This window comes from Notothenia rossii, assembly GCF_949606895.1.
Source record: "Notothenia rossii genome assembly, chromosome: 5".
In the NCBI taxonomy this organism is placed as follows: domain Eukaryota; kingdom Metazoa; phylum Chordata; class Actinopteri; order Perciformes; family Nototheniidae; genus Notothenia; species Notothenia rossii.
In genome coordinates this window covers 25,844,917-25,871,955 of record NC_136903.1, presented here as the reverse complement: position 1 = coordinate 25,871,955, position 27,039 = coordinate 25,844,917, and the positions used below count along the sequence as shown (strand labels likewise).

The window sequence follows — 27,039 nt, the reverse complement described above, 5'->3', positions numbered from 1 at the left end:
GAGGTGGTTAAGCTGATGGACCCAGTAGTATTACAGATTAGCTGCAGACAGACAAATACACACGACACATCATCTTGGCTTTTGCCTGTCGAGTAATCATTAGACATGTTGTGTACACAGCAAATACTTAAAAATAATCACTTTCCACTGAATCTTGAGATTTTATTCATTTCATAGAAGTGAGTTAACCGAGTCGTTTAAATTATCATCGAAGATAAATCATGTACACGGTCTAACATACAAACTATAATATCTACTGTATTTGTTTTCTTGTATTGCTTAAGATAGAGTCCGGTCTCTTCAAAAGTAATGTGAACTCTTTTTTATATCTTATTAATTAATTTGTTTGTGTAATATGATTTCATACACCTTAGTATTGAACTCATTAAACTCATTCTTACTACAATTATCAAAGTAGATTATGATATTTAGGTTTTGGACAGAACATAGCTCCAGGTATACGTCATGTTAGGCAGTTTGCCTCATATAATTTCCTTCTGACATTTCCAACTTTTGATGGCCATTAGTATTCGCAAAAGCATTTCTCACAACATGATACAATTGTTGTCACACAAGTGGTTCAAAGTTGTTGGTTTGATTCTCTCACCACAAACTATTTGTGTCTTGTTTAGCCCTGCCTGAGGGAAAAGCAAACACAAGCAATAAAAGGAGATATGACCGGGGTGAAAAGTTTAACCGTTCTCAGAGGCTTGATAAATGTAATCAGTTATTGTACTCCCAATGGAGTTATGGTATTGATAATGAAGCTGCGTTATCGTTCTTATAATTGACAATTATTTGGAAAATGGCCAGCTTCACAGAAAGAAAAGGATAGGAACCGTTTATGTAATTGTAGGTGCATTTTCCCAGAATAATATATCACCTTCACAAGAAACAGGCTTCATAACATAAAGTCACTTTATTAAAGGACATATGTAATACAGTTACCTGCGGAGTTATATTGGTTTCAAAAAATAAAAGGTGAATAAAAAGACACCTATATGTGCAGAGATAGAAGAATTCAGATATTGTGCTTCAGTAAAAGTAGGAACACTCTGTTCCTACTTTTTAAGTAAGTAGTAAAAGTTACAGAAGTATTGGCATCAAAATATACTTAAAGTACCAAAAGTCAAAGTACTCATTGTGCAGAGTGGCCCATTTCACAATTATATATGATTTGTTTTGATTATAATTTTCAATGCATTGATATGTTTATAAAAGCTGGTAAAGGTGGAACCATTCATATTATTTGGATTTACTGATCGGTAGTTTGTTAATTTAGTACAGGTGTAACTAAAGTCTTATTTAAGTGTTAATTATATTTTACATCATTAATCCATATCTGCAAAGTAACTAAAGGTATTAAGTAAATGTGGTGGAGTACAAGTACAATATTTATTGCTGAATTGTAGTGGGGTAGAAGAACAAAGTAGCAGAAAACGGAGATACTCATGTAAAGTACAAATACCTCAAAATGGTACTTAAGTACTGTACAGTACTTGAGTAAATGTACTTAGTTACTTTTACAGCACTGCATATGTGCAGTCTTTCATATTCTTATTATAAATTACAATTATTATACAACACCTACAAACAGTCCCTTCAGCCGATGTTTCCACTTTGATCCTATATTCAACAAGCTCCCCCAGCTGACCTGCCAATAACCCATATTTACGAGGCCAAATTAAGATAAGGAAGGTTTTCAGAAAGTCAAACATATGATAAGTTTATGAGCGGTGCTGTATCTTATCTCTGACAAGGAAGTGTGGTGTCATGCAAAAATCTCTCCTGCAGAATAACACAGCAGCTCAATACCAAGAAGCACGTTGCAGTGCTGAGTACCCTCACACTTTGACTTCAATAAAACAGTTCAAATGGTTATTATAATTATTTATTATAAAGAAGCCAACTGTTTTCAGTATTCAACCAGAATATTCATTTTCTGATTCAACTTTACAAGGTAATAAACAAATAAAGATCAACAAGTTTATTTCATGTTGTCAACACAGTATATACAACACACATGACAATTAAAGCTCATCAATAAACAGTTATTATATTTTACAGATTACAGTAGAGTTTGGGTTATAACTCCAGCAAATGATGTATCAAAGCTCATTATGACCTTTGTACCACGTCATTTAAAAACACTTTAACACAATAGTGTCATCAATTGTAAGAGTACTTCTATCTGTTGATAGCGTCCTGTGACCTGGGGAATGTGTGATGGTCAGCAAGGGGGCTGTTGGAGCTGCTCTGGGGAACAGCGCTGACTGAAGAGGTTCAGGGAGGCAGCACGGCAGCCAGCACACTGCCTGCAGCGGGGGCTTCTGTAGCGCCTGGGGGGGGGGGGACATACATACTGATGAGAAGATGTCTCAAAGAACCAACACAATCAGTAATCACTATTCTAGTCAATGAAATGTAATTGTTCTGTATGTAAAAAAGACATATATATAAAGTTTTCACACCAGAGATGCAACACATTTAAACAAGGGCATATTAACGGTAAGGTTAGACAAAGGTTAATGTGAAAGTAAAAAAATAATATAATAAGACAATTGCTAAAGAAAATTACAAGAGCTACTTTAATTAGGAGCCAAATTAAATACATTTTAGGGTTTCAATGTTCACAGGAGCTCGTGGTAAGATATGGGTTTTAATTAAATTTGTATTTGAAATATGATCATTTAATTTTTCCATCATATTACTTTTGAAACTTTGCTATTTGATCTCTTTCACCTTTTTAAAATGTATTTTATTATTTTAAAAAAGGTTTAAAAATGTTCCGACCCTGTTTCTCTCTTTCTTTGTAAATAACGTAAGCTTCATTTTGAGTTTGAAGCACTCATTATGGGAATATTATTGGGATGAATATATGAAATGTGATGTTACCTCAAAATAAAGCAGGGGATGACTTGCAGGCCGGCTGCTCATCAGTTCTATTTCCTTCAGAGTTTCTGCTTTCCTCCGTTTGGCTCTGCGGTTCTGGAACCAAATCTGCAGCACAAACAACATGTCACATAACTGTATCTATTACATACTCACAACTTATCCATAAATATGTAGCAGAGTACCAAAAGTAACAAATGTATTATTATTCTCCTCTGAGCATGCATGATCATTGAATCATAGTACACAGAAAAACGGAAAGGTTAACTTTAATTAAATGTATTATACATAACTGTATTAGGTTTGTTGAAAGCAATAATATTAAGTTCAAATAGAAAATATTCTTGCTTTGATATATCCTTATAAAGTTATGTGAGGTCTGTTGACATAATACATGTAATTAAAGTCAACGCTTCAGTTTTTTGAGTGTACACACTTCTACGCCGAAATTGTCAATAATACTTTGGGAGGTATTTCTTCATATAAGCAACAGTCCAAAGACCATTGCCATGGTTCCATTATTAACTATTCATTATAATAAGCCCATTGTTTAATCCACTGAACTGTTGGTGACCCCAGTTTGATTTATTGACTCCTTCCAGCAATACACGAGTTGCAAAATAAAGACGATATGTTGTCATAGTTTGCTTATTTGATACTACTGTAGTTGGACAAGGAGAACTAGATTGAAGCTATTTAAATGTTATCAGAACAATCAATATTAAATATTGTCTAATTTTAAGATACAGATGTTTTAACATGAATACAAAACTACTGTAGTTGGACAAGGAGAACTAGATTGAAGCTATTTAAATGTTATCAGAACAATCAATATTAAATATTGTCTAATTTTAATATACAGATGTTTTAACATGAATACAAAACCGTCCTTAAACATATTTGTTGAGAAGTAAACTAGTACTTTACTTGTCAAGTTTAATTTGTCTGTAGCCTGTTTGTAGTTCAAATACATTTATACATGCATAGTGATACAAGTTGTTGATTATTTTGGGCTATTATTTGTTTATTCCATGACCTTTTTTTGTACTAAGTAGTTTATATTACTTTTTACAAGTAGCATAAGTTAAACACACTTAATTTCTTCGCTGTAGTTTTAACTTGTGCCAGGTTGAAATAATTGCTTCCAAAGCAGCTTCCCAATACTGTCAGTGTATTGTTTTTAATGCTGCCATGATAATTCTTGGTAAAATATACAAACAAATCCTTCACTAATCACATTACAAATGTTACACTCATGCTAAGTTTTCAAGACAAGTAATGCAACAAAAATCAAACAAAAACACACATAAATAACCGTGATGAGCGTTGTGTATCCTACCTGTATTCGTCCCTCTGGGAGTTGCAGGCGAGAGGCTAACTGCTCTCTTCTGTTCACGTCTGGGTAGTGAGTCTGCTGGAAGGCTTTCTCCAGCTCCTGCACCTGGACTGGGGTGAAAGTGACCCGCGTTTGCCTCTTTTTCCTCTGACCTGTAAACACATTATTGTTACTGACATCTTCCTCGTCAGCATCATTTTAACACTAAACATATGGCTTCAAAAATCACAATACTCACTCATGCTGTCCGTGGTGGCTTTTGGAGACTCTTCAAGTAGTCTGATTTGTGTTGTTTCTAATAGCAGAGAGAAAAACATTATTTAATATCAACAAGGATGTCCTTTTGGATAAGAAAAAGAGTGATAAACAACATACCTGCACATGAGATCTGCTTAGATATCCTGCTGTTCTCCTTGATAACAGACCAGTTACGATGTACTTTCTTCTCCTTTCTGGCACATGTGGGCCCCCATAGAATTTCCTCAATAGAATGGGACAGTTTTTTGCATGGCTGAGATTCCATTTGTTGATCCATGCAGGACTCTTTCTCTGTATTTCCTCTATTCCACATTCCCAGTAGCTTAACCCCCTCCATTGGCCCCTTCGTCATCAGATGTTTGTAGTACTGACTTTATTCACCAGTACTCAGGAGCTTTAAAATATCACAAACCTCTTCTCCTTCTTCTCCTGTCTGGTATGGTTGTTGCACTGTGCAAGGTGAGGACAGTGAGGTTGCCCTCCCTCCCCTGTCAGCCTGTTTGACCTGCATCACATGGTTTTTATCAGGGAGGAGCGACTGGCGATATGTCATACTTCTAGGAAAAGTTTTTTCCTTAAGCGTCCCATTTTACCCTTTAAATGTAAGGTGTGCTCATTGTGAATGTGAAAACTTGTTCCAGGTATGTGCCCTTATCCATTTTCTACACACACTAGATACATAATCAAACTGCATTTAGGTCTTACATTAACTCTGAGGTTTTTCTACCAGCAATGTCACCAGCATTAAAAAATCTTCAATTTTCGGCACGAGCTCGGACAAAATCTCCTTGCCTTTGTAGCTTGCTTTACACTTAAGCAACACTTAACACGTAAAACAGATTTAAACCGTTGCTTCTCTTTCTTATCACCGGATTATTGGAAGACTAGCCGTTATCACCTTGGCCTCAATATGCCCTTTCACGCTTCAGTTCACCTCACTGACACACTGGGAACGGCAGTCAGTGACTCCTTGTGGTGTGTAGGAAGCATTATGTGTTTAGTTTTCTCCATCTGGTGGTGTTGGCTCCTCAGTGCATTTACACCTTATCTCTTAATATAAGAAGGCAACATTATTACATTACATTACATTGCATTTAGCTGATGCTTTTATCCAAAGTGACTTACAATAAGTGCGTTCGACCAACAAGATACAAACTTGAAGAAAATAGAATCATATAAGTACATCAGGTTTCATAGAGCATTATGAGGTCTTGCCCTATGACATGTAAAGATCAGGTGGTGTAAGTAGATTTTTTTTAAATGGCAGACATTTTGACATTTCATAGCAGGAAAACAAAGGTGTAAAAGCTTATTATATAGATTAGAAAAAACGTTTACATTGAAAGTCTAGGGATACCAATAGTTACCAATAATCTTCGATTGAGTCAAAATTCACTAGGCCTATAGGACATGACAGACAAATGAGATATGTTAATAGCTGCAGATCCAGCTTCTTTAGTTGTAAATGCTTTGGTTACATTTGAAATAGTTTTTACAAAAGTCAACAAAGCTTGATCCCCGTTCCATTATGCATGTTCTCAAATGTAGGGATGATTCATACAAATGAAAATAAACTGGTTCTACTAGGGACAAAATTAATATCATGTTTAAAAAATCTTTTGGTGTAAATGCAAATTTAAGGATCATAATCATACTAATTTCTCTTTAGCTTTTGCTCCTCTTTAGCTTATAGTTGTCTCTGCTCAAGTCTAATCCTACTGCACTTTGAATTAGAAAAAATGCACCCTATCTGGCTCGTTGCCGTAAGTTGAGTATGACTGGTCTATAGAGAGGATGTGTAAGGAATTTTTTACTATATGAAACCAAATCAACTGAGTAAAAAGGCTTAGTGTAAAGCAAATTACAGAAGGGAACTTATTTTATAAGATAAGATAAGATGGACCTTTATTTAATCCCCGTTTGGAAATTCAGGAGTTAAAGCAGCAACCATTTTATGAATGTCCAGCACGGTTTACTTTTTTCTCAAGGTTTAACTGGGTTAAAGCACTCTAGGAATTTCCAGCATTATCCATTCTTTAAGCAAAGTATTCTCCCCTGCTGAGTAAGCAGCTGTGGTATCTGTAAAATCAGTGGAGAGCACCTATAATATATCAACACCACACACAAGTCACACGTGCACACATTTTAAGTTACAACATTGATAACTTAACATTATTGACAGATATTAAATGCATGTACAAAATCTAGATTAATCTAGGGTACATTTATATTTTGAAGCATTTTCACATACGGAAATATAAAATGAAAACAGGTTTGACAGCTGAAGGAGCAAGTATTAGATAGCAGTTTTCACTCTCACCATGTAGATGGTGCTGTTGAACTCCTCTTGCGTCACACATGTGTCTCAGAATGCAACCCGTGTGTCTCTTGTGGTCTGCATGTAGTCTGACGCGTGACGAGTCATACGAGGACACTCATACATTTGGTCGAAAATATCTCATTTTATAAATGTCAGTTCTGGTTCACAGATGAATGTAAAAACAAAGGCTTATTTAAAGGTCCCCTATTGTACTGTTTTTCATCAATATAATATAGTTCTCAGATATATACAAAACATGTCTCTGAAGTGTTTTGCTCGAAAATACCAAACAGATCATGCATTGTAGCAACCCATAAACCCTGCTGTTTTAACCCTGTTTCAAAAGTGCTGATTCTCTGTCTGTTACTTTAGAATCTTTAGATGAAAATAAGGAGCCACTCCCCACGCCCCTCTGAGAGATATTTGCTAGGAGGAGATTCAGGTGATAAGGTGGGGGGGTCTTACCTTGGTTGGTTATTGGCTAATGGTTACAAAAGCCAAAAAATCGTTATGACATCATAAAGTGGCCAAAATCTGATCAGCTAATTTTCTGACAGGTTTTTATATAAATGGATCAGGACGTGAGCAAATCTTTTTTCTTGAAACTTCAGACTCTCTACACAGAGGGGACACATGTTTATGTATAAAATAAGAGAGGCTGTGGCTCAGTGGGATAATACGCTGAACTTTGAATCAGGGAATAGCAAGTTCGAGTCCCACTGCAGTCAGCATGTCGTTGTGTCCCTGGGCAAGACACTTAACCCCAAATTGCTCCTGTGGGGATTGCCCACAGTACTCATTGTGCAGAAAACCTTGAAGAAGTATCACTGCACCCACCTGAGGAATGTCTTGATTATGGGAAACCTATGAGACACATGGAGGAGTCTCCACTGCCCTTCACCCCCCCTATCACCTTTGAGGATACTCTTCCTTCACTCCCCAGCTCTCTTTAATCTCCGTTCACCATTTCACCCTCGCCCACCCTCCTGGAGTTTCGACCACATGAAGGAGATACAGAGGGTTGGCATCGAGTCCTTCCTGGAGATCAATGACCGCATGAAGGCGATACACAGGGTTGGCAGAATGTCCTCTACCGCCGCCCCTCCACAACGCCCACCAAAATCACCGAAGCAGAGACTCACACCATCTCCCCCGTCTTCATCACCGTGCCTACGTCAACCACCTTCCCCCCATTCAGCATCTGCAGTCTCCGAAGTCTGATAAGAATGTGTTTGTACAAAACGCAGCAAACTCTAACTGATGTGTGCTGGGTCCAGGCCCAAGGGCGTATGGCACTCAACTCTTTGAGGGACAAGCCGGGGCCCTGCTGCCAGTAGCTTTGCCGATATCTGTGTTGATAGGTAATAGATTGAGAGCGGTGAATCAGCTTAGAAACAGGAAGTGCTCAAACGCTTGTGTGAGCTGTGTATAGTGTGTATTGACATTGACTGTCAATTGTTGGTGATTTTAACATCCATGTTGACAACCCAGACAGAGGGGCTAAATAACTGTTTTGTGTTCTTGATAACTATGGACTGACTCAGCATGTGACGGAGCCCACACACAATAAGGGGCACACTCTGGAACTTAATTATCTCAAAGGGTCTGAATATCTCTAAGGTTGTGGTGACTGATGTTGCACTCTCTGATCATTCCTGTGTTTTCTTTGAGAGCTCTATTTCTGTTCACAATTATTTTTCAAAAAGAGGTAACCACAAAGCGATATTTAACTGAAAATACTAGGGAAATGTTTACTCAGAATTTTTCTTCCATACTTGCCCCTGCTAACATCTCAGTAAATGAGCTAGTAGATCATTTTAATTCAAAAATGTAAAATGTTATAGATGCCATTGCTCCAACTGAGGTAAAGGAAGTGACTGGGAAGAAAATATCTCTATGGAGAAAGGCCATGACCGTGAAAACAGAAAAAAGTGTTGAAAAGCTGAACGAAGGTGGCAAAAAACAAATCTCCAGGTTCACTTTGAAATCTATAAAGAGAGACTTGGCTTTTATAATTTGGAAGTTAAAATTGCACGACAGTCTTTCTTCTCTGAGATCATTGCCAAAAACAAAAACAACGCATGTTGTTTGCTACCGTTGACAGACTAACTAACCCCCCAGTGTCAGTAGCCTCTGAATTTCTATCCACCAGGGCCTGCAATGAATTTTCCTCCTTCTTCACTGACAACATTTAGAAAATCAGACAAGCAGTCAGTGCCTCTTTATCAGATACAGCAAATGTTTTGTCCCTATGTCCACCTAAAATCAATTTAAACACCATGACACAGTTCCATCAGATTAATGATAAAAATCTACAGTAGAGGACATTATTCAACTTCTAAAATCCTCCTCCTGCTGCCTTGATATTATTCCAACAGGATTTTTCAAAGATGTTTTTCCTTGCATGGCGTCAGATCTACTTCATATAGTAAACAAGTCTCTTCACTCAGGGGTTTTTCCACAGGCCCCAAAAACTGCAATCATTAAACCGCTCTTAAAAAAGAATAATCTAGATGCTTCAGTAGTGAACAATTACAGGCCCATAACAAACCTCCCATTTCTGGGTAAAATCATTGAAAAAATTGTTTTTCAACTGTTGAGTAACTTCTTGCATTTAAATAACTGTTTCGATGTGTTCCAGTCAGGCTTTCTTCCAAACCACAGCACTGAGACTGCTCTTATAAAGGTCTTCAATGACATCCACTTAAACACAGAAAGTGGCAGAACTTCAGTGTTAGTATTATTAGATCTCAGTGCTGCGTTTGAAACTGTTGACCACAACATATTACTAGACCGACTGGAAAACTATGATCTAGGATTAAAAGACTAATGTCACAGCAGGATTTGGAAAAACGTGTCCATGCTTTTATCTTCAGTAGACTGGACTACTGTAATGGTGTCTTCACAGGTCTCACTAAAAAATCTATTAGAAAGCTGCAGCTGATTCAGAACGCTGCTGCTCGAGTCCTCACTAACACTAACAAAGTGGATCACATCACTCCAGTTCTGAAGTCTACAGTGGCTTCCTGTGTGTCAAATAATTGATTTAAAAAATACTGCTGCTGGTTTATAAAGCATTGAATGGTTTAGGCCCAAAATACATTTCTGACCTCCTGCTAAATTATGAACCATCCAGATCTCTCAGGTCTTCAGAGACTGGTCAGCTTTCTGTCCCCAGAGTCAGAACTAAACATGGAGAAGCAGCGTTCAGTTATTATGCTCCAAATATCTGGAACACACTCCCATAAACCTGCAGGTCCGCTGCAACTCGTACTACTTTTAAATCCAGGCTGAAGACTTTTATTTTTGCCGCTGCACTGTAACTTTATTATCTTTCCTTTTAAATTAGTGTTTTTAAATTTCATTTTATAATATGTTTCTTAATGTCTTTCATTTTTGTAAAGCACTTTAAATTGCCTTGTGTTGAAATGGGCTATATACATAAACTTGCCTTGCCTTGTCTTGAATAAAAAGACACAACATTCTTTGAACACAGCATGTGGACTTTTTCATCCAGTGTGGATAAATAACTTAATTGTCCTGTTGTTATCCAACAATGTATTGGTGTTGTTTTAGTGATACAATATTACTAAACCTTATCTGCCCTTGATCACAGAACAGGGTACTACAAGAGAGAGGATAATATTCAGTGTAAGGTATCTTTTGAAAGGAATGAGGTCGCATATTGCTAAACTAAACTAAACTTCCCTCTAATGTCAGACTTATTCTTTACGCTGTCCAGAGAGAAATACTCAGATCTTGTACTTCAGTAAAAGTAGAAGTACTAGAGTGTAGGAATACCTACACAAGTAAAAGTCCTGCATTCAAATTGTTACTCAAGTAAAACTACAAAAGTATTGGCATTCAAATATAGTACCAAAATTAAAATTACTCATTGTGCAGATTGGCCCATTTAAGAATCATTTATATTATATGTTTTATAACATTAATCCACAAAGTAACTAAATGTACACAATAAATGTAGTGGACTAAAAGTACACAATTTACTTCTGAATTGTACTCAAGTAAAGCAGGATAACATTGAAATAATCAAGTAAAGTACAAGTATCTCAAAATTGTACTTAAGTACAGTACTTGAGTAAATGTAAGTTACATCTGGACAAAACTCATTTCAAAAAGGAGAGGATGCCTTTTTCGATAGCTTTCATTTCACATAATAATTATTGTTGAAACAACATTCATGATCAGCTTTGTTTATTACACGTGCAGCACATTATTCTGTTAAATAAATCCTGTGCTCTCAGTCATTGATTGCTAACTGCCCCTATCCCAATTTGATTATAGAGAAGCCTCTGAAACACACTTTAGAAAGTTGACTGTCTCGGAGGCTAAATGTGATCAAGTGCTTCTGAGCTACAGAGACTTACGTGATCAACAACAGGTTGGGTGGAAAGAAAGCAAGTTTATACTTCTTTCTTCACACATTGAGCAATGTTTTGGTGATTGGACACACATTGACACATATGATGCATGTTAGGTTATTCTGTTAGAGCAGATGACAACAATGGCTCAGCTGCTTATTATCAGTCCAATCACGAGGTGTGATGCTTCATTGAGTGATATGAAAGAATACTGGAACCATCACAGACCTTCGCTACCTGACATGTGAGGGATCCTCAGGGCCGTCCGTGGCCAACTTGAGCGTCGACGGGGTGGGTGCTAGTCGAGCCTCGAAGCGGAGAACTCCATACGCAAGATGAGACCCCTACTCCGCGAGGTGAGGCCCCCTGCTTGATCTTCCTGTAGGGAGGGACGGCCCTGGGGATCCTTGTGATGTGTAGTGCACAGAGTCACATGCACACAGAGCAGAAGACCTCATGATATTCCCACACTGTTCTCTCTGTGCTTTTCAAAGTTTCATGTGAGCTCAATTTCCTTTAACTTTTCTATTTTGTGCATTTTTTCAAGCTCCCATTCCCTAGTTTTATACATTCTCTAAAAGCGAAGACAACTCTTAATACATTTATTAATAGCCTCTTGTTTGCTTTGTCTACTTGCCAGCTACCCATCTGTGACCTCTTTTGACTTTGAAACAAGACGAGATGCAGACAACAATCCTGTTGTGGAAATGATCCAGCCTACACATGCAAACGGTGTTAGAATCTGAACCTTCTCCGCTGCCGTACTACGACCTCTCTAATGAATTTGATGTGGGCTGCTATCAAACTCTTAATTTAGACAAATAATATAATTTAGTCTAATATCATTTCAGGGGAAATGGAGCTTTACGGTAAATTAGTAAATTAAGTTAACATTTACTGAACATCTACCAATCATCAATGGCAGCATGTGACAGTTTGGCATCATGTTAGAGTTTGGAAGGTTGGTGATGGAAAGGGCACAAGCTATGGCCTAAAGGCTTTTCTGACTATTGACATTTTACTCCGTCTTAAAGGTCACCTATTATGCAAAATCCCATTTTTAATGTCTTTTATACATAAACATGTGTCCCCTCTGTGTGAAGAGATTCTGAAGTTTCAGGATAAAGATTCGCTTTTTATCCTGATCCATTTATATAAAAACCTGTCTGAAAATGAGCTGATCAGATTTTGGGCACTTTATGATGTCATAATGTTTTTTTGGCTTGTGTAACCGTTAGTCAATAACCAACCAATATACCCCCCCCCCCCCCCCCCCAACACCTTATCACCTGAATCTCCCCCTAGAGCACCATTGGGTTCTTTTCAAGCAAATATATCTCAGAGGGGCGTGGGGAGTGGCTCCTTACTTTCATCTAAAGTAACAGACAGAGAATCAGCACTTTTGAAACAGGGCTGAAACAGAGAGGATTATGGGATGCTACAATGCATGATCTGCTTGGTATTTCAGCCAAACACTTCAGAGACATGTTCTATATATATCTGAGACCTATAATGTATTGATGAAAAACAGTGTAATAGAGGACCTTTAAACAACTGTGCAGGCTCTTTTAAGGTCTTTTGTAAGGAGATAACAAAATTGAGAAAAAAGAGCGTGATTTAAAAAATATGTCTCAATGGCTAAGCCCTACCTAGCAGATGCTGGTTGGTCAGCTGCTATTTCAGTTGTAATTGGGCTCACATGAGCTGCTGGTGGGAGTCATTTCAGTCAACAGGCGCAGCAGTCTTATGTCTGAACTCTGCTCCTTCATAGCAAACTGCCAACCCCTCCCGCCTCCTCCCGCCTCCCAGCTCTCCCCTTTTAGACTCCCCCGTCCTCTCTTGATGAGCTCCCTCCCCTCTCGCTAATGTCATTTCACTTTTCTGTTTTGATTTCGGCCCCAGAGGACCACCACCTGAGTCTATAGGGCTGAAGCTGACATGGCTCCAGAAAAGAACAGTAATGGTCTTGACAACTATGCATTTGCAGTGAGTATTACTTACATTTCACTTTGCTATATCCTATAGAAAAATGTCTTTAAATGCAACACACTTTTAAAGTTCTTAAATGTGTGCTTTTCTACAATAGTGTAAAAATATTAACGTATAGGCTCAGATCAAGGTTAGGTTTTTTTCCTTTTATATGAGTGAATGTGAACACATCTGCAAGTAACAACTAGAGATGTATCTCTCCTCTTATCACTGAACTGGATAATCCACGTGGTGTGATGTTTAATACCACATTAGAAACTACTTTTTGTTTTATCAGTTAATAATTAACAACAGAAAGAGCAGCTAGCAAAGTAGCGTCATGGAGACATGTAAATGTACTTGTTTACATTCTTGCGCCTCCATGCTTAAAATCACATTATTGAAGAGATAAGTGACATGTTGTTTAGTCAGACAAACAGTAGTGTTGAGTCTCAATCTTGTATTGTTTTCAAAGCGATTACAATTTTTTGAAAATAAATACATAATAGCTCATCTGACTCTAGCGTGTTGTTTTATAATCCTAACTTTATCTTGGATGAAAGAAGGAAAATCAATTTGTAGTGCAAGTCATGAGCTAACCACATTCCCTTGCTGGGAATTATAAGTCTATGAATGTCCTATAGTTATGTGACTATTAAAGCATTTTCTTTTTTGTAATATTGTTTTCATGTTTGTCAAAGTTACAGATTTCCACAATGAAAAACAAAGATGTGCTTCCATGATTTCATATATATCTCTAATTCACCCTTCATCTGTTTCTCTATCCATCAAATTAAAGCGTGAAGGGCGCTTTCGTGATCTACCGGACACACAACATGGAGAAGAATTGGACATGTCCATGGAGTCAGACAACAACAAGCTAGTATACTGCGTAACAGATGTGCCTCCCTGGTACCTGTGCATCATCCTCGGCATCCAGGTACGTCAGCAAAGGGTGATGTTTGACAACGAGTCTCTTCCGCCATTTCCTGCCTAAAAGCCTATGTAGGGTAGCTTGTGTTGTTACAATGCAAACATGACCACAGTGTCCCATGAGAGCTTCCGTTGGACGCTACCTTCATGGTTGGTTAGACTTGGTTTTATTTATGTACTGTATGTCTGATTGTAAAATTAGTTTCAGATACAGTTGGGATGGTAAAGTCAGTGAGAATTGGTTGTATGTATTTAACAGCTAAGATCAGTGAGTGTTTCCTCTGAAGACCTCACAGTTGTATTGCTCCATTTAAACTTTTTCCTTTCTATATTAACTGCTATTATCTCTTTCACGGCATAAATCACGGGTCCTTCCAAGTGTACCCCAAAGACTTGTTACTTATAGGGATGAACTGATACAGATATCAGGCCAATGCTGACTCAAATAGCTTGGTTGGTTTAGAAGCAATTGATCATTTCTACTATGCACATACATAAATAAGAATTCAACCAATCTATTGCTGCATTAAAACATCTATTGAAAAATAATTCCTTTTTTATTTTGTAGATCATTATCCAAGTTTCTGGTGTTTAGTAATACATAACCTCATTACAACTTGTTGAGAAAACAACTTTTAAGTCAAGCCTGATGAGGGCTAAAACAAGTTCATGAAGTAAATGCTGGTATCATATTGGCACTTCATATTTTCCCAAAAATCCTGATTGACGCAGCCCTTCTACTAACATTTTGTTTGGATGCAGGTTGAGCCACTACTTTAGGCTGATTGTTGTCCCAGAGGTCACACAACATTTTGTTAATTCCTCTCTCTGTACCTCAAACATAAATGTAGCTTATCTTTTTCTCTGTCTATGTTCCCTCAGCACTGTTTGACGGCGTTTGGAGGAATCATCGCCATTCCGTTAATCCTGTCTCAGGGGTTGTGTCTGCAGTTTGATGGCATCACACAGAGCCACCTTATCAGCACCATCTTCTTCATCTCCGGTGTTTGCACTCTGTTGCAAGTTACCTTCGGCATCAGGTAAGGCAGTCAATTCAAATAAGTTAAAGAGCAATGTTTATTTATTCTGATTATTACCATTTACATTTATCTTTAACATGTATCACTGGCTGGATTTTTCAGTTCACTGCTCTTTTCCATGCTTTGTTGGTCCATGTTTTGAATCCAGCAGTGCAGCACGGTGCATTAAAGTGGAATTAGTCATGCTGCTCCTTCTTATTAAACCAGCAGAACAATCCTTCCTTCTTAACCTCTGTTAAACTGCAGGCCTTCTGAAGCCCTAACCATGAACAACACAATACTTTACTCTGTAATTGGGCACAGCTTTTATTTAAGGGATTACCAGAGAGAAAGTACAGCTTTACCTTAAGATCCTTACAAATGGTAAGGTATTTTTAGGTGTGAAAACATAAATAAAAAATGAAATGGAAAAGTACCCTCAGTAGAATGCAGATCCCTGCCAAAATTGACTTCCTCTCCTAAACAAAGAAGAGTGAATTGCAGTGGCGTCGCCTGGCCTATGTATCCAGATCTCTTAATGTTGCTCTCAAAGTGCACCAGATTGATGCTTTTAACTTCAATATTTTAAAACAAATCTTCCCGGGGGAGCATGCCCCCGGACCCCCCTTGAGGAGGTGAGGACCCCCCTAGAGGATGTTAGGTCCACCCACTTTACCCCTGCCTACACTTATATGCTGTGAGCTGATTATCGACCCTTCATTGTAACAGTCGTGGGTACATTGTGTGTGTGTGTGTGTGTGTGGGGAACGTTGCGGTAGAAAATTCCACTGTAGCGCCCGTTACCTTAATGGGAAACCCTACATGTTTGAGCACCCTCTATGAAACGTCAAGCTACCCCACAGCACCCCAAAAAGAAAATCTCTGGCGCCGCCACTGTGGGCTAAACCCCGAATGTTTCCAGGTCCAGGAAACGCCCTTGGTGAATTGTCCATCACAGTTTACTTACAAAGATGTAGCAACTTAACTTTATACATTTTCATCCAGAACACAGGCCAAAAGGTGGCCTGCAAGAGACTAGGTAAGGTGTGTTTTTAGTCTAGCCTGTTTCCAATAATGCCTTTTGCCCAGAACAAATTGTTGGTCACTCGTAGGCCCTGACCACCAATAAACAGTTCAAAGAATACGTATTTTAAAAAATGGTAAATTAATGCAAACACTTAAGGTCTTTGAGCACACAGTGATAATGAGCACAATAAATATTAGGCTAATGGGTCAAGCATTGTGTAAAATAATCTGTGAACAGACAGATACAACCATGCAGACACACACGCATGACCAAACAGATACCCTTACATATTAAAATACCCTTTTTGTACAATAAATGTTACTTAATAGTGTAATCATGCCACAGCATTTATATTTAGGTACCAAACAATACTACAAAGTTATATTTTCTGATAAAATACAATGCAATACAATATAAATTGACTACATGTAATACAATTGAATGCAGTAGGAGCTGGACTTCTCCTCTGTTGCATGCTGCAGAGTTTGTTTTGGAGAACGACAAACTTCAACCAGTTCCGATGCTCTGACTTTCAATATGTTTGTGCAGACTGGCTGAATATCGGTGTCGCAGTAGGATTAGGGCAGGAATTTCCATCTTATTATGTTTGGAATCTAGCTCTTGCTAAATCCACATTCTTCTGGCTTAGAACCACTGATGCTTTCTTGTATTTCCCAAATACCTGGAGGTCGGCTGTGAAGAAAGGAAGCAGTATGTTTAAAGGTTCCTAGAGAAGCTAATTATTTATGTCCCTCAAGATGAAACATTATAAACTCTAATCAAACAATATTTGCTAGCTGTGTTTCTTAAATATTCCCATGAGTTAAACATGTTATGCGTGCTAACTGTGACCTACTGTGAGAATCAGCCATTTGAGCAGTAAAACAAACTGGAACATACAGACATTACTTGTTAGACGCTTTTATCCAAAGCGACTTACATATTCTATACTGTGGGCAATCCCCACAGGAGCAATTTGAGGTGAAGTGTCTTGCCCAGGGACACAACAACATGCTGACTGCAGTGGGGTTTGAACCTGTGACCCCCTGATCCAAACACCAACTCACAACCCACTGCACCACACGCCCCCTTGTCAGACTAAAATACAATAGATCTGTCTGGCTACTTGTGGTTTCATTCATCCTGATGTCTTTGAATCTCTGCCATTTCCAGACTGCCCATACTTCAAGGTGGGACCTTCACATTGCTGGCACCGTCCATGGCAATGCTGTCCATGCCGGAGTGGCAGTGCCCTGCTTGGACCCAAAATGCCAGCCTGGTCAACACCTCCTCCATAGAATTCACTGAAGTATGGCAGACTCGAATGAGAGCAGTAAGTGAACCATCATAAACACAACTCACTTTGTTTCACATGTAAAGGGCTTCTGGCAAGTGTTGAACATGAATGGTGTTGTACTAAAAACTAGAGCCACAACCTGTCTTATTCTTTTATCTTTTCTTTTTTGTTTTGCTGAACTATGAAAACACTCGCAAAATATGCAAACCGAGTTCACAGATAGCGATATACTGTAAGAACTTAATTCAACACCTCTAAACCAGATAAAGAAAACATCTTTCATATAACTTAAAGTGACACTAAGCAATTGTTTTGGTATAACCGGCAGTGTTACAGTACGTGTCATGTGAACACTGTGAATGATCTGATTAATAAATGTAAATTACGCTTTATTTGTGTTTACATTTTTGTCTGGATTTAACAGCTAGCACCTCAACAGACTATCCGATATGCTCCAGGCACTGTGGGCTTTGGAAGCAGTCCATGAGTTGTTCCTCCCCCATTACCAGTCAAAAATCCCCCATCAGAGACTTATAGACCAAGATAAAAAACATTAAAAGAAAAAATATATTATTAATACAGGTGATGATCTTAGAACAATTTCCTGGTCCTAAATGTGTTATTATTTTTCTCAACACCCATCTTATAACCCTATTAAATTATGTTGCAACCCCATGGGGTCTGCATTGTTTAACATTTAAATATGATTAGATATGAGAACTCACTCAGATGTTGCTGCATATAATTTTTTTTCAGACTTTCTAGTTCAAGTTCTAAGGTTAAGTATCTCTCAAAATAGTTTTTGGAATGACCAGCAAAAGAAAAATATTATAATATAGTCATTTTAACTTTTCTGTGTGAAAGTGAAACGTTAAGAAAATACTTAATAATAAGGCATTGTTTTAAGGACTGTCCTGTGGAAATGAAATTATGTGTGGAATAAATAATTTGTTGTGTCAGTTAATGTTGGCTTTGCTGGAACAAATGCTCATTGTTTGGACAAAACCCCCAAGCACAAGTCTTTGTTGAAATTCTGTTTAACAGTAATATTATGTGTGCACGTCTCATGCCAGCTCCAACCTTTGACCCTTGCAAAATGCTGATGTCGTCTTTCTTGTCTGTCCTCAGCTGCAGGGGTCCATTATGGTGGGCTCACTGTTCCAGGTGTTTGTAGGTTTCTCCGGCCTCATCGGCCTCTTCATGCGCTTCATTGGACCTCTGACCATCGCTCCCACCATCTCTCTCATTGGACTGTCCCTGTTTGACTCAGCTGGTACCAGTGCTGGCAACCACTGGGGCATCTCTACTATGTAGGTACAATTAAACAAATACATTTTTTTTAAAAAGGGTCTTTCTGCTACAGTAAAAGTAAAAAGTGATCTATGTAATCTGAAATTCTATATTTTTTTCTAATTACTGTTCTGATTATCTTGCATTTAAGGTATATCTTGTCAGTTTAGTAAAGTTAGTTCTTGGCTTAATGGGGTTTATGTGATTGTAATGCATTCATACCAGCTTGTCTTATATGTTATGTTAAACTTGCTTCCTCCCCTGCATAGAGCACAGGGTATTACAAAATATTATGTCTTAATCTCTTGGCACACCAATAAAGCCTATTAAATAAATCCTTCCCAAAGAACCTGCTTAGTTGTTGCTGTACTTTGCTTTTTTGGTTAGAACTTAGCAACAACCTAGTTCAGGTCTGTATTATTAAACAATGTTAAATACTAATGTTTTTGTTCTTGTCTCACACAGGACCATAGCACTGATCATCCTGTTCTCACAGTACCTCCGTCACATACCTGTGCCATTCCCTACGTACAGCAAGGAGAAAAAACTGCACACGTCCAATGTCTACGTCTTTCAGATTCTCCCTGTAGGTATAAAACACGTTCATTGAGATACATGAAGAAAACTGTTAGTTTAGTCTTTAGACCTTATCTTTTTTTGATTGTGTCCTCAGGTTCTTCTTGGAATCACTTTGTCTTGGCTCATCTGCTACATTTTAACAACCTACAATGCGCTTCCTAGTAAAACAAGCCAATATGGCTACCTGGCCCGCACTGATCTAAAGGGAGATGTTATCAGCCAAGCTCCCTGGTTTCGTTTTCCTTACCCAGGTAAAAGCCACCATATAGCCAACTATTGCCTGAAGTTACTTTTTGTTAATTAAAAGTTACTGGAAAATGAAAGGGTTGCAGGCTCTTAACACATTGTGTTGATCTCTATTTCCTTATGTTTGAATCCAAACATAGGTCAGTGGGGGATGCCGACTGTGAGTCTGGCGGGGGTGATTGGCATCTTGGCCGGTGTGATTTCCTCCATGATAGAGTCTGTAGGGGACTACCACGCATGTGCCAGGCTCTCTGGGGCGCCACCTCCCCCTAAACATGCTATCAACAGGGGTATTGGCATTGAGGGACTGGGCTGTCTGTTGGCTGGAGCCTGGGGTACAGGAAATGGAACCACTTCATACAGCGAGAATGTTGGAGCCCTTGGTATTACAAAGGTAAGACCATAATGAGTATTTCTGGAAGTTCTTTAAAGAAAATGGCTCATTTGTAGTCTAGAAGGCCAAAGCCAAATGCTTTGTTTTCCAATTTTAACCAAAGTTGAAATCATTTCTTTATCTGTCCCACGGAGTTTTGGTGGCCAATGCAACAGACTACCAACACATTTCTCAAAAATACTGTAGGGCCAGAAGTGTTTCTGTAATCCTGCTGACAAACAAGCAGTCAAACGTATACATATATGTAACAGTTGACGGTTTCAAGAGAAGACGTTTATATATTTGCAGGTTGGCAGTCGCATGGTTATTGTAGCCAGTGGAGTCCTGATGGTTGTCATGGGTTTGTTTGGTAAAGTGGGCGCCATATTCACTACGATCCCATCCCCTGTGGTAGGAGGGATGTTCATGGTTATGTTTGGCGTCATCTCTGCAGCAGGAGTTTCTAATCTGCAGGTACTAAACATCATGGTGGCAATTTTGTATTGTACATACATTGTCCTTGATATTGCATGACAATATATTCCTCTAATGTTTTTTTATTTTTACATATTTTCAGTATGCAGATATGAATTCTTCTCGAAACATCTTCATTTTTGGATTCTCCATGTTCTCGGGTCTGGTCATTCCTAACTGGATATTCAAGAACCCCACAGCCATTGCTACAGGTACATTAATAACATGTCATTATTCAATCTGCATTTTTCAGAAACAGCATCATAATATGGTTTTACTCAATCAATTTCCATTGTATTGTGTTTAGGTGTTGTTGAACTCGACCAGGTCTTGCAGGTTCTTCTGACAACCAGCATGTTTGTTGGAGGTTTCTTTGGCTTCTTGCTGGACAACACAATTCCAGGTACTTTTGTTCAATTTCATTACATTATTGAAACCCAGGAATAACCCAGTAAGTTATTGATGTCTGGAGACATGATTATCAAATAGCTTGGGTTAGATTTAAAACAGGCTTATAACAGGGAGAAATTCACCATTAAAATATGGCTTTTTTATAGTTTAAAGAGATTAAACAAATAAGCGTCAATAAACATCTTTATTTGATATACTTACGGCCTGAAGCCATTGGGTTCAGTAGTTTTAGGAATATAATGAGACTGAATTTGAGTTCTAACATTTTTCTAAAATGACTGTTTTTACCGTAAGTTTAAACTTAAGCATTTCCAAGCTTTATTAGAATACAACCAAGCTATGTCAGAGAATAACACAAGTCAGCAATCTCATTCCTTCAGTAGACCGTGATAGAAGGGTTTAACACATTTAACACGTGTCCAACAGGATCAAAGCATGAACGAGGCATCCTGGCGTGGAACAAGGCTCACGAGGATGAATCCAGCAACACACTGGAGAGCGGAGAGGTCTACAACCTTCCCTTTGGCATCAGCTCTTACTTGTCTTCTTCCTCCTGGATCCGGTACATACCCTTCTGCCCTCCGAGTGAGCCACACTCCCTGGACGGAAGTGGAGCAGATACTAATGCCCTGGAGCCTAAGCAGCCACTTGGACATGCAGAGCCTTCACAGATTATTATTGGAGTTGCCATATGAGTCCTGTACTCACTTCAGCATGCATCCAGAAAACCATCAGAGGCAGCTCAGTTTGGACATCCTGTCCTTTGTTAAAGACACTGTACTGTGACAACATGGTGGAATTCCACATGAGCTTTGAAGTGACATTTGCGAATGGCAATTGCATGAAATTGGATACTATGTGGACTTTCTTTAGAGAGGAACTTAGGTACATGAGGTTAGTTTTATTAGTTATCTTTATTAATTGTTTGTGTTAAAAAGTTATGATATTATACACTGGATAACATATATATCATCTTGAAGACATTTTCTGTACAGTCATTTCATTTGTACTCACAGAGCATACCACTGGAGTGTGAACAATGATTTGTTGTTTCGATTTCTATGGTCTTCTCAGTCTTAGAATGCACTCACAGCCAGGTGTTAGTGAACAAACACTGAAAAGACATATGAATGTAAGTAGATCCATTGTATTGCTTTCAGCATTTGAATTCATCTGTATATACATCATGTTTGGATTAACTTTTATGTGACAGTAAATTAATTATTATTTACTTAATTGTATCATTATCTTACCATCAACCAGTATATTTTTACAGGTTTCTCTATCAGTCTCCTGCTAGAACACAAGATAGTTCCAAAGCACATACCAGGCATATCCACTGATCTCCATGGATATTTATTTAACATGAATTGAACCATTGTGTAGCAAAACCATTATCCGTTCAGTTTGTCACTGTCAGATCCTGCTTGATTGCTTTGTACAAACTAACAAAAGAATCGGCCCATAAGCCTTGTTGGTGTTCAGTACTGGAATTAGCCATCCCCTGGGCGGTGTATACCAAGGTCAACAAGGTGCGTTCAAAATCGTCCTGATGTAGGCGACCAATGTGATTTGAAAGGCCAGAGATGAGCCTAAATACATCTGTTAGCTTCCTGGGAATGATCTCCTCACATATGACTTCCATATTTCTTGTCTTGCGGAGGGAAGCAAGCTCAGCATCTTGCACCGAAAACGCTCCACTGGCCTCAAAATGGGTGCCTGCCAGCAGGATCTAGAAGAAGAAATGATAAGTGTCAATCTTTGAGGTTTAGTCAATGCTTTTGCATTTTAAAATTAAATTTCAGGACCTAGTCATCTCACCTCAAATAATAAATGAACATCATCAAAGGAATTGTGGAAGTTGGGGTTCACCAGACTTTCCAACCCTCGCTTTATTCTGCGTGAAGCTGGGAATAGTGCTGTTTGAAAAGAGAAAAAGAAAGAATGGTAGATAAGCAGGGACAGTTTCTTTGGCTAACCCTTTCGTTCCGGTTTCACTTTATGCTTTTATTGGGGATGATTTACTACTTAAAAGGCTTCTAGAACGGGTTAGTTGGACATTCCTGTGACATGCAGTTTAAACGAACTCTGCACTGCTCTGGCACATGTGATATCCAGGTGTCTCTTGCCCTCACCAGGACAAACTGCAGTTAATATAGAATATGCATTTCATACTCTACGGTCTCTGACCTTACAGATGACTTCTATCTGCAGGAGACGAGACTTCAAAGCCATCAGAGGAATCAAAGGCGGAGTAACACACAGATCATACAACAGACTCCAGATGATTTTGGCATGCAGTGTATAGGGTTAGCATTTCAGTCTAATTTCCACAGCATGGGAAAGCAGGGTTTTAACTGCAACAAATCTTCCATGGACAAAGACAGCTCACAGGCAAATACCTTTTCCTTTACTTGTTCAGGATTGGAGAAAGAGGAAAAATGAACCATGCACAGACTTGAATACTAAATACTCTGCAGTCACATCACTTGAAAAACGAACTATACAGAAACAGAGCTCCAAAGGAAACAGTGTTATGGATTTATTAGCACCTAGTGGTCAGGTTTCAGATACAACCAACTGAAAACTCTTACTCTTACCTCCTCACCCATTCATTGCAGTCATTTATACTAAGAGAACACGGTGGATTTAAGATAATTTAACAATGGAATCTTGAAAGTCATTTGAAGTAATTCCATGGGGACCATGAATGTGAGTACCATAATATATATTCAAAAAGTTGATGTGACGTTACCCCATTTTTTATTTTGGTCTGAACAAATATTGGTAAAAAACGATCAATTGATCTGGTAATGTTAGAGGAAATGTCAAGGAATCACCAAAGTCAGAGGGGTTGATGCTCTGGGGAAATATGCATGTCAACAATAATTGTTGAAGACACACCCATATCAAAGTGGTGGAACCACCGACCAATTGACAATACCTTTCATCAAGGTAAGGAGATTGGGGAAAGACAGAAAGAAATCAGACCACGGAGATATTTAGACAACTGTTTTCACTTACTGTCCAGTATCTCCAACATTTTTTGCTTGCTGGTTTTATTAATGCGTGTAAAATCTGGAGATCATGCAGTTAACATTTCAAATAGAGCATAGGCTTCAGGTTACAATTATGGGTTGATAAAAGGAGAACAGATGGAGGTAAAAATGAAAGGAAGTCATAAAGATATAAATGCAGACAAACAGAACGCTACCCTTTCATGCAGGTATTCAGACCAGTGCTAAAGGGACTGAGACTCAACTGTTCTGTGTTGATATCATTCAACCTGCCAACGTGCAGAAGTAAAGATAGTGACCTGCTCATAGAGTGTTTATTCTTTTTAAAACGAGAAAATAATAGGAAAACAGGAGAGAGGTTTTTGGAAGTTACTTAAGTAATCCATTAAATGTCTTAGCCAGAGTCAATTACCCAACTGCCAACCCTTTCGCTCTTGGCCCGTGTCCTTGTTTATGCTCAAGTGCAAAAAGTTGATTTTAGGCAGCTGCATTATCACATTTTCCAAACAAGGTTTACTTCTTATTTTAAGATAATTATCACAGATCTAAGTTCAATATAGCCAGTAAAGGTCTGCATTGATTTTTAGGATAATAATTTCTTGGAGTCCTCCAAATTACGCTAAAACATACAAACAAAAATACTTGCTATATTTGACAAAGAAAACATCCAACATCTTCAACTAAAGTTTAAGGAATCCAAATTGAAAGGCATTGCTGTGTGTTAATCATTGGGAACAAATTGGATTAGCCACTTCACACACATCATTCATTGCCTTTATGCTGGACTTTTAAATGGTATTTGCAAAAGGTTAAACATAATGAAGACCATGAGATCTCTGTGTTTAGATCACATGGTTCCAACTCACATGCTTGTGATCCAGATGGCAGTAAGAGGTAATTGTTTGGAAAACGTATCCACAAATCACTCAGTAAACTGCACACAGGGGTATGTTCACAAGCTGAACTCGTTATTAAAGGCGAGATATTTGGTTAAAAAAACACAATGGTGCTCTAGGAGGAGATTCAGGTGATAAGCGGGGGGGGGGTTACCTTGGTTGGCTATTGGCTAATGGTTCAGAAAATAGTTATGACATCATAAAGTTCCTTAATCTGTGGGTTTTATATAAATGGATCAGGATAACAAATGTGCAAATCTTTTTTCCTGAAACTTCCAGAATCTCTTTACACACAAGAGACACAAGTTTATATATAAAATACATGAAAAAGTGGATTTTGCCTAATAGGTCCCCTTTAACGGTCCAAATATGACCTGGTGATTCCAGCCTGTTTACGATGTGTGCATGACGTGTTTCTCACTGTTGCTTGGATTTCATTTTTGGAATTTCACTTCCTGTCAATGTAGAGGTGTCCACAGCCTAAATTGGAAAATTCTACGATCAGGATTGTAGCATTGCATCCATTATTGAATATTTGCCTCTGTTTATGTCTGTCAGTGTTTTTTTCAATAAGTGATAGGATCAATATCTTATGATTCTTATACAATCTAACCACAAATAGATCTTACTCTTCATGACAAAAAGAATTCCCTGAGCAGTCTGGATATCTCAATATGCTTTTCATTCACTTGAGGAATATGAGTTTCCTCTCTCATATCATCTCACTTTTGGACCCTCTCTTTGTTTTCATATTAGAAACAGGTGCAGATGACATATGAACCTAGCAGCTGGATGAGAGAAAAAGTACAATTGTAGTGACAACTTCAAAAACGAATATTTAACCTCCACAATATTGTTATTATTTTCTCCGGTATTTATTTGTAGCTCTGCTGTTTTAGATTCTTATTGAGTTCTTATTGACACAGAGGATAGACTCCTCAATACAAGGCAGTTTCTCTTTGCTGATATATGTCTGTCCAATACACAAAGTAACGTCATTCCTCTTCGTAAACTATGTTTGCTTGTACAATAATTTGGGAAACCTCAGAGTTCGGAAACTAAATAAAAAGATGACAATCTCTCTGTTTCGGGTTTAATATTAAAGTTCAGCAAAACCAAGGAGCAATGAACACAGTCAGACATACCTTCTCTATAAAAAAGTTGGGGCTTTAAAATGTAAAATGTATTGAAACATCTAAAAAGAGAACAGATAAATTACAAAATCCTTTGTTGTCTGTCATACATTCTCCTCCATCCCAGACTTAGTTATCAACTTATTTGGATTGCTCCACAATTGAATTCTCACAATCAACTTACAGTGCTGCTAAATGTTCTCTTTGCTCTGTAAAGAAACATCTAGATAAAAAAACATCTTCCACAAAACCTTCAGTTTGCAATTGTTGATCAAAATGCTGAGTTCAATCCTTACCTTTAGTCCGACTTCGTGAGACACCTGTTCGGATGCAGCTGTAGAAAATACCAACAATGACCATCTTCCAGGGCAGCATGTTGGCCTGATCACTCTCACGATATTACTTGCATATAACTGGAGCTGACCTGGGCTCTTCACTTCCCCTAGCACTGCGTCTCTGCCTGTTAGCACTCCCTCCTGTTGCATTTCTCCTCTTCTCTTCACTGTGAATCTGCAGCCTCACATCAGACTCTACACCTTCTCCATCCTCCTGTTCACTCCCTCCGTCTGTCCTCAGGACTGCTCTGCTCCCCCTTCCATCCACATCTGATCTCACCCTCCCTCTCTCTCTTTCCCTCTCTGCTCTTCATAAGCTGAGACTCTCTTTTAAAGCTTTCAGCTGGTTGTCATCAGGGTCACAGACACACTCTTCTTTTAAAACCTTCTGCTCTCAGCGTTTGCAGGTGAACATTAATGACACGTCTTTATCCCTCTCCTCTCTGCATTTCTTTTCTTCTGTTCATTGATTTGAAACAGCACTACCTTCATGTGCCTTGATCCTATCCTGTCAAAGGAGCTTTGCATTTTATGATTTCCACGATACATATATTTATTATTACTTTTTTTTTTTTTATCTTTCTGATAAACTAAACTATGAAGTGTTTAAAAAAATCCATTCCTTCTTACAGTAAGTTTAATACACTATTGAAAAACCCTCTTGAATCAACCAGAAAATGCAAAATTTGAGGAACAAAGTCAAAAACAGGGCTGTTATTCTGAGCCCCTGAAAAGTGGATTATTTAGAGATATGAGGTTCTTACAGGACACCGATGTTACAAACCAAATTGCTATACATTAAATGACCTAACCATGTATAACTTAGCACCACCTTAGACATCTACTGTACAAC

At 38.3% G+C, this 27,039-nt stretch overlaps 3 protein-coding genes across 3 annotated transcripts in view; 1 reads left to right on the top strand and 2 right to left on the bottom strand.

Annotated features, from left to right (window-relative positions):
• Positions 1–22,036, top strand: part of slc23a4 (solute carrier family 23 member 4) — a 28,453-nt gene extending 6,417 nt beyond the window's left edge. Inside the window, exons 3-14 of the mRNA XM_079680950.1 lie at positions 13,091–13,174; positions 13,956–14,096; positions 14,972–15,129; positions 17,309–17,468; positions 18,561–18,742; positions 19,188–19,308; positions 19,396–19,552; positions 19,688–19,941; positions 20,230–20,394; positions 20,498–20,606; positions 20,702–20,797; positions 21,232–22,036. Coding sequence (XP_079537076.1) covers positions 13,127–13,174; positions 13,956–14,096; positions 14,972–15,129; positions 17,309–17,468; positions 18,561–18,742; positions 19,188–19,308; positions 19,396–19,552; positions 19,688–19,941; positions 20,230–20,394; positions 20,498–20,606; positions 20,702–20,797; positions 21,232–21,500 — 1,860 coding nt within the window. The 5' untranslated portion in view covers positions 13,091–13,126 and the 3' untranslated portion in view covers positions 21,501–22,036. The remainder of the gene's footprint in view (positions 1–13,090; positions 13,175–13,955; positions 14,097–14,971; positions 15,130–17,308; positions 17,469–18,560; positions 18,743–19,187; positions 19,309–19,395; positions 19,553–19,687; positions 19,942–20,229; positions 20,395–20,497; positions 20,607–20,701; positions 20,798–21,231) is intronic.
• LOC307038394 (intestine-specific homeobox-like) lies at positions 1,876–5,065 on the bottom strand. Its single transcript, XM_079679778.1, has 5 exons — positions 4,604–5,065; positions 4,467–4,523; positions 4,232–4,380; positions 2,896–3,000; positions 1,876–2,339 (listed from the first exon to the last, which is right to left on the bottom strand). The coding sequence occupies exons 1-5, from the start codon at positions 4,836–4,838 to the stop codon at positions 2,142–2,144; spliced, it is 744 nt and encodes a 247-aa protein (XP_079535904.1). The 5' UTR covers positions 4,839–5,065; the 3' UTR covers positions 1,876–2,141.
• LOC307039132 (protein FAM180A-like) lies at positions 21,701–26,455 on the bottom strand. Its single transcript, XM_079680951.1, has 3 exons — positions 26,148–26,455; positions 22,627–22,724; positions 21,701–22,537 (listed from the first exon to the last, which is right to left on the bottom strand). The coding sequence occupies exons 1-3, from the start codon at positions 26,224–26,226 to the stop codon at positions 22,208–22,210; spliced, it is 507 nt and encodes a 168-aa protein (XP_079537077.1). The 5' UTR covers positions 26,227–26,455; the 3' UTR covers positions 21,701–22,207.
• Positions 26,456–27,039: the final 584 nt, after the last annotated feature.

Excerpts from the sequence above, each read along its gene's own strand:
- LOC307038394 (XM_079679778.1), bottom strand. The coding sequence starts at position 4,838 with ATGACGAAGGGGCCAATGGAGGGGGTTAAGCTACTGGGAATGTGGAAT. Across the intron at positions 4,524-4,603 it reads TAAGCAGATCTCATGTGCAG|AAACAACACAAATCAGACTA; the intron begins GTATGTTGTTTA and ends CTCTGCTATTAG. Across the intron at positions 4,381-4,466 it reads AGCCACCACGGACAGCATGA|GTCAGAGGAAAAAGAGGCAA; the intron begins GTGAGTATTGTG and ends ATGTGTTTACAG.
- LOC307039132 (XM_079680951.1), bottom strand. The coding sequence starts at position 26,226 with ATGCTGCCCTGGAAGATGGTCATTGTTGGTATTTTCTACAGCTGCATC. Across the intron at positions 22,725-26,147 it reads CTCACGAAGTCGGACTAAAG|CACTATTCCCAGCTTCACGC; the intron begins GTAAGGATTGAA and ends CTTTTCAAACAG. Across the intron at positions 22,538-22,626 it reads ATGTTCATTTATTATTTGAG|ATCCTGCTGGCAGGCACCCA; the intron begins GTGAGATGACTA and ends TTCTTCTTCTAG.